Source organism: Equus asinus, chromosome X (genome assembly GCF_041296235.1).
Source record: "Equus asinus isolate D_3611 breed Donkey chromosome X, EquAss-T2T_v2, whole genome shotgun sequence".
Taxonomy (NCBI): Eukaryota; Metazoa; Chordata; class Mammalia; order Perissodactyla; family Equidae; genus Equus; species Equus asinus.
Window position 1 is genome coordinate 14,042,937 of NC_091820.1, and position 14,113 is coordinate 14,057,049.

Consider the following 14,113-nt stretch of genomic DNA (forward strand, 5'->3'; position numbering starts at 1 on the left):
ACTTGGACACAAAAATTCTTAATCAAATATTTGCAAACCAAATCAATAATGTATTCAAAGAATTATGCAACAGAACCAAGTGGGATTTATCCCAGGTATGCAAGGCTAGTTCAACAATGAAAAATCAATCCATATCAACAGGCTAAAGAGAAACCATGTGATCATTGACATAGAAAAATTGTCTGCCAAAACCCAATACCCATTATTGATAAAAACTCTCAGCAAGTTAGGAATAGAGGGAAATTGCCTCAAATTAATAAAGATCATCTATCAAAAACCTACAGTTAACATCATACTAAATGGTGAAAGACTGAATGCTTTTTCCCTAAGATCAGAAACAAGGCAAAGATGTCCATTCTCACCACTTTTATTCAACATAACACTGGAAGTTCTAGTCTACTGCAATAATGCAAGAAAAAGGAATAAAAGGCATATAGATTGGACAGGAAAAGATAAAACAGTCCCTATTTGTAGACGTCGTAATACAGAAAGATGGCTATATAGAAAATCCCAAGGAATTGCCAAAAAAAGACTCCTAAAACTAATAAGTGAGCTCATCAATGTCACAAGATGCAAGATCAACACTCACAAATCAAGCTTATTTCTATAGTCTAACAGTGAAAATGTGTAAACCAAAATTTAAAACATAATAACATTTACAGCATCGCCAAAGAAAATGAAACACTTCGGTAAAACCTTATTTTTAAAAAATGTACAGAATCTGTATCCTGAAAATTAGAAAATGATGACAAAAGAAATCAATAATATTGTATTAATAATATGTAAGAATAATATGTATTAATAAATACAGACATACAATGCTCATGGATGAGAAGACAGCATACTAAAGATATCAGTTCTTCTCAAGTTGATCTGTAGATTTAATGCAATTCCTATCAAAATCCCAGCAAGTTTTTTGGAAACATAAACAAAGTTATTCTAAAATTAGCATGGTTGGAGCCGGCCCCATGGCAGAGTGGTTAAGTTTGCACACTCTGCTGCGGTGGCCCAGGGTTTCAGCGGTTTGAATGCTGGGTGCAGACATGGTACCGCTCATCAGGCCGTGCTGAGGCGGCATCCCACATGCCACAGCTAGAAGGACCCACAACTAAAAAAAATACACAACTATGTACCTGGGGGGCTTTGGGAGAAAAAGGAAAAATAAAATCTTAAAAATAAATAAATTAATTAATTTAATTAAATTAGCATGGAAAGGCACAGAACTTAGAATAGCTGTAACGATTTTGAAAAAAAAAGAACAAAGTAGGAGGAATCATTCTACCTGAAGTTAAGGCATAATCATGACATTGTGGTTTGCCAGGGGGATAGAAACATAGATCAGTGGAACACAATAGGGAAACCAAAAACAGACCTACACAAATATGCCTAATTGGTTTTTGATTAAGGTACAAAAGTAAGTCAGTGAAGGAAAGATAGCCATTCAAAAAATGGTGCTGCAGCAACAGGATATCCATAGGCGGAAAAAAAAAAAAGAACCTCAACCTAAATCTCACATCTTATATAAAATTAACTCAAATGGATCAAAAATGTATATGTGAGATATAGAATATAAAACTTTTAGAAAAAACAAAGGAGAAAAAAGAGTTCACAGACTTGACACCAGAAGTAGAATCCCTAAAAGGAAAAGTTGATACATTGAACCTCACGAAAATTAAAAACTTTCATTCTGCGAAAAAACCTGTAGAGAGGAGGAAAAGGTAAGCTGCAGACAGGAAGAAAATATTTGCAACCACATATCCAACAAAAGATTCGTATCTACAAATATCTAAGCAACTCTCAAAAGTCAGCAGTAAAAGCATAAATATTACTATAAGAAGACAGAGCAGAGATTTCAGAGAAAAGAACATACTGATTGCAAATTAGCTCATGGAAAGATGTTGTACATCACTATCCAAAGGCAAATGCATATTAAGCCCACAATGAAGTATTACTATACACCTCTTAAAATGGCTAAAATTAAAAAAAAGTGAAAACACCAAATGCTGGTGAGGATGCAGAGAAACTGAATTACTTACACACTGCTGGTGGGAATGTAAAATGGTACAGTAATTCTGGAAATAGTTTGCCAGTTTTTTATAAAACTAAACATGCACTTACCATACCACCCAGCAACTGCACTCCTGGGCATTTACCATAGAGAAATGACATTCACACAAAAACTTGTATGCAAGTGTTCATAGCAGCTTTATTCCTAATAGCCAAAAACAGGAAACAACTCAGATGTCCTTCAATGGGTGAACAGATAAACAAATTGTGGTATAGCCACACCATGGAATAGTACTCAGCAATAAAAAGGAAGGAACTACTGATACATGCAGCAACTTGGATGAATCTCCAGGGAATTATGCTAAGTGAAAAAGGCAATCCCAAAAGGTTAAACACTATATGAGTCCGTTAATATAACATTCTTGCAATGACAAAATTATAAAGAGGGAAAACACATTAGTACTTGGATGGGTTAGGGATGAAGCCAGGGAAGAAAGGGCATGAAGGACGTGGGTGTGGTTATAAAAAGGCAACGAGAGCATTCCTGGAAGGGATAGAGCAGTTCTGTGTCATGACAGTAGTGGAGAATACTTGTACCTAAACATGTCACAAAAGTGCAGAGAACTAAATACACACACACACAAACAAATGAATACAAGTCAAGCTGGGGACATAAGAATAGATCTGTGGATTGCATCAATGTCAAAATCCTAGTTGTGATATTTTACCATATTTTTGCAAAATATTACTATTGGGAGAAATTGGGTAAAACATACACAAGATCTCTCTGTATTATTTCTTGCACCTACATGTGGTTCTAAAATATCCCAAAATGAAACCTTTAATTTTGAAAAAGCTATCACTAAGAATTAATATGAAGAATGTTGGTAAATCTAGATTAAAGAGTGCTACTTATAATATGTATCACTTCAAACTCACCAAAACCAGAAGTGAGGAAGAAAGATTCTGAACCAGTATCTTGATCATTGCCATTTTCCATTGAAGTTGGACAATTCACTGTCTCAGAACTCATTTCTGTGCTGGATTCTGTTTGAACGACATTTCAATAAGTAAAACATTTTCAAGTGCTGGAAGACAAGAAACCTCAACAGTAAATTTTATATCAGGAGAAACTATCCTTCAGTAATGAAGGGGAAATAAAGACATCCTCAGACAAAGGAAAACTAAAAAACATTGTCACAGGCTGACTTACCCTCAAAAACTGGCTAAAGGAATATCTTCACACCAAAAGGATATGATGAAGGAAGGAATCTTGGAGCATGAGGAAGGAAGAGCAGAAATATGCATGCAGAGAAACTAGATCACTCACGCATTGCTGGTGGGAACATAAAATGGTACAGCTACAGTGGAAAACAACCTGGCAGTATTTTACAAAACTCAATGTCCCATTACCATAGGACCCAGAAACTGTGCTCTTGGGCATTATCCCAGAGAAATGAAAACTGATGTTCACACAGAAACCTGTACACGGGTGTTCACAGCAGCTTTACTCCTAATAGCCAAAAACCAGAAACAACCCAGATGTCCTCCAACGAGTGAACAGATAAACAAACCTTGGTACACCCATACCATGGAATGGTACTCAGCAATAAAAAAGAAAAATACTACTGATATACACAGCAACTTAGATGAATCTCCAGGGAATTATACAGAATGAAAAAAGGCAATCCCCAAAGGTTACATACTATGTGAGTCTATTTATATAAAACTCTTGAAATGGCAGATTAGTGGTTGCCAAGGGCAGGGACAGGACAAGGTAGGGGTAAAAGGCTGAGAAGAGAAAGGTGGGTGTGGTTGTAAAGGGCAATAGGTGAAATCCTTGTGGTGATGGAAATGTTCTGAATCTTGACTGTGATGGAGCATATGGAAACCTAGTCACATCGCGGAATTATATAAAACTGAATACACATACACACACACAAACATAAACACACGTACAAATACAAATAAAACTGAGAACATCTCAATAAAACCTGTGGACTGTATCAATGTCTATATCCCGGTTGTGAGAGTATACTGTAGTTTTGCAAGATGTTATCATTGGGGGAAACTGGGTAAAGTGTACACAAGATCTTTCTGCATGATTTCTTACAATTGCATGTAGAGCTAAAATTTTCCTACAATAGAACTTTCAATTTTTAATTAATTAAGTTTTAATTAGGAAAAGCTCACACTAAGGGTGGTAATGAGTCTAGATTAAACAGTTCTACTTGTAATATGTATCATTTCAAACTCACCAAAACTGGGAGGGATGAAGAAATATGATGAAGTGTCTTGACCACTGCCATTTTCCAAGAAAGGTGGATAATTCATCACCGGAGTGTTCCTTTCCGGGCTGGTTTCTGCTTTGACCAACATTTCTATAAGGAAAACATTTCTCAAATGCTGTAAGAAAAGACTCCCAACCTCATATTCTAAATCCAATGAAATCATCCTTCAATCATAAGGCAAAAATAAAGATATGTCCAGACAAAGGAGAACCAAAAGTATTTGTCACTAACTGACATGCTTAAAAAATGGCTAAAGGAAAATCTTCAAAGAGAAAGCGTATAATAAAAAGAATTCTGGAGCATCAAGCAGGAAAAAGAACAATGGAAAGAGCAGAAATAGATGCAAAGAAACTGGATCACTCATACATTCCTAGCGGGAATGGAAAATGGTACAGCCACAATGGAAAGCAGTTTGTCAGTATCTCATAAAGCTAAGGATGCAATTACCAGAGGACCCAGAAATTGCACTCTTGGGCATTCATCCCAGACAAATGAAAGCTGTGAAAGAGTGAGATGAAGTGAAATTAAAAGCTACGAACAAGTATTCATAGCAGCTTTACTCCTAGCAGCCAAAACCAGGAAACCCAGAGGTTTTCAAAAGGCGAACAGATAAATAAACCATGGTACATCCATATCATGAAATACTACTCAGGAATAAAAAAGAAGAACCAACTGATAGACACAACAATGAATTAGACTGAGGGAAAGAAGCTAATCTCAAACACCACATGATTCCATTTATATAAAATGCTGAAGGCACAAATTATAGGTCTGGAGAACAGATTCACGGTTGCCAGCAGTTAGAGACAGGGCAGAGGCTGGGAGAGGGGGGAAAATGTCAACTGGAGGGAGGTGGGTAAGGTTATAAAACAGTAATATGAGGGATCATGGTGGTGATGGAACTGTTTCAGGGCTTGCCTGTGGTAGAGGATACGCAAACCTACACATATGATAAAATTACATCAAACTAAACACACACACAAATTAACACAAGTGAAACTGGGCACATCTCAATAATATCTGTGAATGGTATCATGTCAGTATTTTGATTGTGATCATTTTCTATCATTTTACAAGATGTTACCATTGGGGGAAACTGGGGAATGGGAACACAAGATCTCTCTGTACCATTTATTACAACTGCATGTGCAACTAAATTTTCTGAAAATAAAAACTTTAATTAGAAAAAGCCGGACTGGCCCCATTGCCAAGTGGTTAAGTTCATGCGCTCTGCTTTGGCGGCCCAGGGTTTTGCCGGTTTGAATCCTGGGCGCGGACATGGCACCACTCATCAGGCCATGCTGGGGAGGCGTCCCACATGCCACGACTGGAAGGATCCACAACTAAAAATGCACAACTATGTACCGGGGGGCTTTGGGGAGAAAAAGGAAAAATAAAATCTTTAAAAAAAAAGAAAAAGAAAAAGAAAAAGCTACCATTATCTTGCACTAAGGATGTTGACGAATCTAGATTAAATGTGCTACGTGTCATAAGTATCATTTCAAACTCCCCGAAACTGGGAGGAATGCAGCAACACAAGGAAATGTCTTGGCCACTATTGTTTTCCAATAAAAGTGGATAATTTGTTGTCTCAGAGCTCTGTTCCAGGCTGGTTTGAGCTTTTCCCAACATTTCCATAAGTAAAATATTTTCAAGTACTGAAAGACACGAAATCTCAACCATGAATTCTGTATCAGGCAAAACTATCCTTCAAGATTTGAGCAGATTTGGGACAACATGAATGAACCCAGAGGGCATTATGCAAAGTGAAATAAGCCAGACAGAGAAAGACAAATCACTTATACGTGGAATCTCAAGAAAGAAAAAAAGTTGAGCTCATAGAAACAGAGTAGATTGGTGGTTGCCAGGGGGCGCGGGGTGGGGGAAATAGGGAAGAGGCTTGTAAAAGGGTACAAACTTTGAGCTAGGAGATGAAGAAGGCCTGAAGATCTAAGTATAACATGGTGGCCAGAGCTGATAATACTGTATTGTATAGTTGAAATTTGCTAAGAGAGTAGAACTTAACCGTTCTTGCCACTAAAAAATAAAAGGTAAATATATGAAGTAATGGACGTGTTAACTAACTTGACGCAATCCTTTCACAGTGTATACCTATTTCAAATCATCACATTGTACACTTTAAATATATCACAATTTAATTTGTCAATTATACCTCAACAAAGCTGAAAAACAGAAATGAACATCTAAATTGTTAAAAAAAAAGGGGGGGGGAAATAAAGACATTCTCACATGATTCTCACATGAAGAAAAGCTAAAAGTATTTGTCACTAGCTGACTTAGACTTAAGAATGGCCAAAGGGAAATCTATTAGAAAAGAATGATGGAAGAACAAATCTTGGAGCATCAAAAAGGAAGAAAGAACAATGAAAGCAACATAAATATGGATGCAGAGAAACTGGATCACTCATACACTGCTTGCAGGAAGTAAAACGGTACAGCCTCCCTGTACAACTGTTTGGCAGTTTCCTATAAAACTAAACATGCAATTATCATATAACCAAGCATTTGCACTTTGGACATTTATCTAAGAGAAAGCAAAACATCTGTTTACACAAAAACCTGTACATGGACAATCATAGCAATTTTTACTTGTAATACTAAAAATTGAGGGGGGGGAAGTCCAGTTCTTCCACAGTGAGCCAATACACAAACCATGGTACATCCATACCATGGAATAGTACTCAGCAATAAAAAAGATACACTACTGATACATGCAACAAGTCAAATAAATCTCCAGGGAATTATACTGAGATAGGTATGGTTATAAAAGGGCAATATGAGGCATCCTTACGGTGACAGAAATGTTCGATATCTTGACTGTGATGGTGGACATCAAACCTACTCATGTGATAAAATTGAATACAACTAAACACGTGCACACAAATCAATACAATTAAACTGGAGAAATCTCAGTAAGATCTGCTGATTGTATTTATGTCAATATCTTGGTTGTGATGTTCTATTATAGTTTTGCAAGATGTTATTGTTGGGAGACACGGGTAAAGCATAAACGGCATCTCTCTGTATTATTTCTTACAACTACATGTGTGTCTTAAATTACCACAAAATTGAAAGTTTAATTTAAAAAAGAGCTACCACTAGCTCACATTAAGGATGTTGATGGATCTAGATTAAACAGTGCTACTTGAAAGATGTATCATTTCAAACTCACCAAAACTGGGTGGGATGAAGACAGATGAAGAGGCAGTATCCGGGCCACTGTCGTTTCCCAGTAAAGTTGGGTAATACACTGCCTGAGAGCTGTTTTCCAGGCTGGTTTCTGCTTTTCCCGGCATTTCTACAAGTACAATTTTTTCAGCTGCTGGAAGACAAGAACTCTCAACTGTGAATTCTCTACTGGGTGAGATTATCCTTCAGGAAAGAAGGGGAAATAAAAATATTCTGACGCAAAGGAAAATTTTTTTAAAAATTGTCCCTAGTAGAGTTACTCTTAAAAAATAGCTAAAGGATTGAGGTTATTATGCCAAATAAGTGAGATGGAGAAAGCCAAATACCATATGATTGGACCCATATGGAGAAGATAAAAATAACAACAAACAAATACACAGAGACAGAGAATAGACTGGTGGTTACCAGAGAGGAGGTGGCAAGGGCAAGAGGGGTAAAAGGGCACATGTGAACAGTGACGGATGGCAACTAGACTCTGGGTGGTGAACATGATGTGGTCTACACAGAAGTCAAAGTATAATGATGTACTCCTGATTTTTATGTAACGTTATAAACCAATGTGACCTCAATAAAAAAAAACAGCTAAAGGGAAATCTTCAAGCAGAAAAGATACTATGAAAGACGGAATCTTAGAGCATGAGGAAGGAAGAAATAACAATGGAAAGATCAGAAATATGGATGAAGAGAAACTGGATCACCCATACATCGCTGTTGGGAATGTAAAATGGTACAGCCTCTCTGGAAAACTGTTTGGCAGTCTCTTATAAAGCTAAACATGCTATTACCATAAGACCTAGCAATTGCACTCTTGGCATTCATGACAGACAAATGAAAACTTATATTTACGCAAAAACCAGTGCATGAATGTTCATAGCAGCTTTACTTGTAGTATCCAGAAACTTGGAAAGAAAAAAAAACAGATGTCCTTCAATGTGTGAATGGTTTTTTAAAAAAACTGTTGCATATCTATATCATGGAAAACTCTCCATCAATACAAAGGACCTATTGAGAAATGAAAACTTATATTTACACAAAAATGTGCACATGAATATTTATAGCTGCTTTTTTTTATTACTCCTAATAGCCAAAAACTGAAAGAAACCCAGATGTCCTTCAACAGGTGAACAGTTAAACAAAATGTAGCATATCCATAGCATGGAATACTATTCAGGAATAATAGTAAAAACTATTGACACATGCAACAAACTGGATGAATCTCTAGGGAATTAAGCTGAGTGAAAAAGAGCTAATCCCAAAATGTTCCATAGTGTATGATTCCACTTATATAACAATCTGAAGAGATAAAATTATAGCAACGGAGAAGAGATCAGTGGTAGGCAGGTGTTAGGGATAGGTCTTGGAGGAGGGGAGGGTGGGTGTGGTTGTAAAAGGGCGATAATGAGGAATCCTCGAGTGATGGGAATGACCTCTACCTTGACTGTGGGGTGGCTGCGCAAACCTACTCATGTGATAAAATTGCATAGTGCTAATTACACACATGAACATGTACACACACACACACACATACAAATAAAACTGGAGGCATCTCAATAACATCTGTGGATTGCATCAATGTCAATATCTGAGAGTGACACTGCCCTATGGTTTCGCAAGCTGTTATCATTGAGGAAAATAGGTAAAGCACAAACTGGATCTCTCGGTATTATTTCTTACAACTGCATGTGAATTTTAAATTACATCAAAATAAAAACTTTAAAAAAGAGCTGCAACTGCTTTGTATTAAGGATGTTGATGGATTTAGATTAAACAGTGCTACTTGAACTATGTATCATTTCAAACTCACCAGAATCAGGTGGCAGGGGGAGAGATGAATTGTCAGTATCTGGATCAGTGATACTTCCCAATAAAGCTGGGTAATACATTGTCTGAGAGCTGTTTTCCAGGCCAGTTTCTGCTTTTCTCGGCATTTCTATAAGTACGAGTTTTTCAGGTGCTGAAAGAAAAGAACTCTCAACAGTGAATTCTAAGGCGAAAGTATCCTTCAGGAAAAAGATGAAATAAAGACATTCTGAAACAAAGGAAAACTAAGAGAATCTGTCCCTAGCAGACTTACCCGTATAGAAAGGCTAAAGGAAAATTTTCAAACAGAAAGGATATAGTGAAAGAAAGAAATCTGGAGCATCAGGAAGGAAGAACGAACAATGGGAAGAACAGAAATAAGGATGAGAAGAAACTGATCACCCATACATTGCTAGTGAGCATGAAAAATAGTACGGCCTCTTTGGAAAACTGTTTGGCAGTTTCTTATAAAACTAAACATGCTATTACCATAGACTCAACAATTACACTCTGGGCATTCATGACAGAAATAAAAACTTATATTTATACAAAAAACAGTACATAAATGTTCACAGCAGCTTTCTTCCTAATATGAAAAACTGAAAAAAAACTGATGTCCTTCAATGGGTGAATGGTTAAAAACAACTAGCTCATATTGAAATCATAGAAAACTATTCAGCAATACAAAGGGAAGAAGTATTGATACACGCAACAACCTGGGAGAATCTTCAGGGAATTATGCTGAGTAAAAGGAACACAATCCTCAAGGGTTACACACCATAAGATTCCCTTTATATGACACTTCTGAAGTGACAAAATTATAGAGACCACTGTTTGCCAGGGGTTAGGGAACGGGCATGGAGAAGGAAGGGGCGACCTGAGAGAGGTGGGTGTGGTTATAAAAGGGCAAGGCGAGGCATCCTTGTGGTGATGGAAATGTTCTGTATCTTGACTGTGCTGGTGGATATCAAACTTACTCATGTGACAAAATCAGATAGAAATAAATATAAATACACACAAATTACTACAAGTAAAACTGGGAACATCTCAATAACATCTGCATATTACATCAATGTCAATACCCTGGTTGTGATATTTTGATATAGTTTTGGAAGATGTTATCATTGGGAAAAAAGGGCAAAGTCTAAACGGGATCTCTTAGTATTATTTCTTACAAACATATGTGAATCTAAAATAATTTCAAAATAAAAAGTTTAATTTAAAAAATCAGTTACTACTAGCTTGCATTAAGGATGTTGATGCATCTAGATTAAACAGTGCTACTTGTAATACGTATCATTTGAAACTCACCAAAATTCGGTGGGAGGCAGACAGATGAAGAGGAAGAACATTGGCCATTGTCATTTCCCCATAAAGTTGAGTAATTCATTGCCTCAGGGTTGTTTTCCAGGTTGGTTTCTGCTATTTTTGGTGTATACACAGAAAGAACACTTTTCAAATGCTTAAGAAAAGAACTCTCAAAGTTAATTCTATTCATAGCAAAACTGTCCATCATTAACTTATGGAAAATAAAGACACTGTTACATGAACAAAAACTAAAAGAACTTTTCCCTTACAGACATACCCTTAAAGACAGGCTAAAGGAAAATCTTCAAACAGAAAGGATATGAGAAACAATGGATCTTTGAGCATCAAGAAGAAAGAAAGAACAATAGAAAGAGAAGAAATATGCATGTAGAGAAATTGTATCACTTATATATTACAGGTGGCAGGTAAAATGGGACTGATCTTCTGAAAAAAATTTTAGCAGTTTCTTATAAAACTAAACATGGAATTGCCATATGACCCAGAACTGCCCTCTTGGGCATTCATCTCAAAGAAATGTAAACTTATGTTTACACAAAATCCCGTACATGACTGTTGATAGACTTTAACTTGAAATAGCCAAAAATCGCAAATATCCCAGATGTCCTTCAATGGATAAACAGATAAACAGTTGTAGATCCATATGATGGCATGGTACTCAACAATAAAAAGGAAGGAATTATTGATACATGCAACAATTGGTATGACTCTCCAGGAAATTATGTTTAGTGAAAAAAAAAGCCATGCCCAAAAGGTTATTTAGTATTTTACTCCATTTAAATAACAATATTCAAGTGACAAAATTATAGAAAGAGAGGTGAGTTCATTGCTTTCCAGGGGTTAGGATGGGGCAGTGTGGGAGGAAAGGGTGACCAGAGGGAGGTGGCTGTGGTTACAAAAGGGCAATGTGAAGGGTCCTTGTGGTGATGACGGAAGTGTTCTGTATCACAACCATGGTGGCGGACAGACACACTGACTCATAGACTAAAACTGCACAAAACCAAATACACATTCACACACACACACACACACACAAATGTGGATTTAATCAATGTCAGTATCCTGGGTAATATTTTACTAGTTTTGCAAGACATTATCGTTAGGAAAAATGGGTAAAGCACAAATGGGCACTCTGTGTAATTTCTTAAAACTACACATGAATCTAAAATTATCTCAAAATAAAAAGCTTAATTAAAAAAGAGCTACCACTGACTTGCATTAAGGATGTTGGTGAATCTAGATTAAACACTGCTATTTGTAATGTGTATCATTTCAAACTCACCAAAATCAGGAAGGATGAAGACAGATGAAGAGTCAGTATCTTGGCCACTGTTATTTCCCAATAAAATTGGGTAATACATTGACTCAGCACCGTTTTCAAAGCTGGTTTCTGCTGTTACCGGCATTTCTATAAATAAAAAGTTTTCAGGAGCTATAATACAAGAACTCTCATCCACAAATTCCATACTGGGTGAAACTATCCTTCAGGAAAGAAGGGGAAATAAAGACATTCTCACAGAAAGGAAAACTAAAAGATTTTTTGTCCCCAGCAGACTTACTTTTAAAGAAAGGTTAATGGAAAGCCTATCAGAAAAATATGATGAAAGAAGGAATCATGAAACATTAGAAGAAAAAAAGAACAATGGAAAGAGCAGAAACATGGATGCGGATAAACTGGATCACTCATACATAACTGGCAGGAATGCAAAATGGCACAGCTACACTGGAAAACAGGTAGTTTCTCATAAAACTAAACATGCAATTAACATATAACCAGCAATTGCACTCTTGGGTATTCATGTCAGAGAAATGAAAACTTTTATTTACACTAAAATCTGTACGTGAATATTCACAGAGCCTTACTCCTAAGAGTCAAAAACTGGAAAAAAAAAATCCAAAATTTTCTTCAACAGATGACTGGATAAACTATGGCACATCTATACCATGGAATTGTACTCAGTAACAAAAAGGAAGTAACTAGAGATACACGCAACAACTTGGTTATCTCCAGGGACTTATGTTGAGTGAAAAAAGCCAATATCAAAAGTTTATGACCTATACGCATTCAACTATATAACAATTTGGAAGCGACAAAGTTCTAGAGATGAAGAATAGATCAGTGACTGCCAAGCGTTAGGGACAGTGGAATGGGAAGGGCAGGGCCACCAGAGGGTGGTGGGTGTGGTTATAAAAGGACAACACAAATGATCTTTGTGGTGGTGAAAATGTTCTGTACCTTGACTATGGTGGTAGACATACAAAACTTCTCCCGTAATAAAATTGCATAGAACTAAATGCACAGACACACAAATGAATACAAGTCAAACTGGGGACAGCTGAATAAGATCCATGGCTTATATCAACATTAATAACCTGGTTGTGATATTTTACTGTAGTTTTACAAGACGTTACCATTGGGGGAAACTGGGTAAAGAGTATCATTCTGTATTATTTCTTACAACTGCATGTGACTCTACAATTATTTCACTATAAAACTTTTAATTAAAAAGAATAGCTCTAGTTTGCATTAAGGATGATTTTTAATCTAGATTAAAGGATGCTATCTATAATATGTGCCACTTCAAACTCACCAAAATTGGGAGGAGTGCCAAGAGATGATGAGGCAGTGTCTGGACCCATGCTGTTATTTCCCAGTAAAACTGAGCAGTTCATCATCTCAGGGATGTTGGCCAGACTGAGTTCCCCTTGTGGCAGAAGTGCTGTAGGTACTGCTAGAGGAGCCTGGGCAGATGAGGTAACATTGTTGGTACTTTTGACATCTTCGCCCACAGGGAAGGATAGGACAGCAAGACCAGGTACAGGGCCGCCTGGTGTATAAAATGGCTGTAAAGAATGTGTGGAGACAATCTTGGGAAGTGGACTCTCCTGGAGGAGCAGCTGCTGCAGTTCCAGGCGTGCATTTGACTGAAGAGACGTTCCTACAGAGTTGGTCTGGACAGAGCTTTCCCGACTTTCCACTGGCAAAGACAGCCCACCATCTCCCTGTCCAGGGTAAGAGAACAGAATGGGTTTTCTTTGGTTCCTGGACTTTAATTTCTCCATGAAGTATACAATCAAAACTTTTTTGTGTAAATCTAGTTACCCTCTAAAATGACACAGACCCAATATAAATCATCTGTGAGCAAAAATAAGAATTAAAAAGTTAGCAAAAGCATTAACACCTATTTTCCCTGCAACATCATTTTCCACAATTAAAGACAAATGCTGAATTTTTATTATATGATTTTTATTCCTCTTCAACCCTACATTTTGATTGCATTTCCTACATTATGGTTACAAACATAAAAATATTCAGTGTCATAATTTCTCAAACCTTAACTTCAGCATTCTTCCCACAGAGGTTTAGTCTCCTATGCGCTACTAAAGTAATTCTGGATCAGACTTGCAATCTCACAGAGTTATTGGTTCACTCACTTCTAACTGACTGGCATCTTTAGGAACTAGAGATTTATCAAAGT

General features: G+C 36.8%; 1 protein-coding gene across 1 annotated transcript in view; it reads right to left on the reverse strand.

The window, feature by feature from the left end:
* Nucleotides 1–13,697, reverse strand: part of BEND2 (BEN domain containing 2) — a 31,951-nt gene extending 18,254 nt beyond the window's left edge. The window contains 3 exon segments of the mRNA XM_070502927.1: nucleotides 7,492–7,638; nucleotides 11,917–12,042; nucleotides 13,226–13,697. Coding sequence (XP_070359028.1) covers nucleotides 7,492–7,638; nucleotides 11,917–12,042; nucleotides 13,226–13,697 — 745 coding nt within the window.
* Between the last annotated feature and the right edge of the window lie 416 nt (nucleotides 13,698–14,113).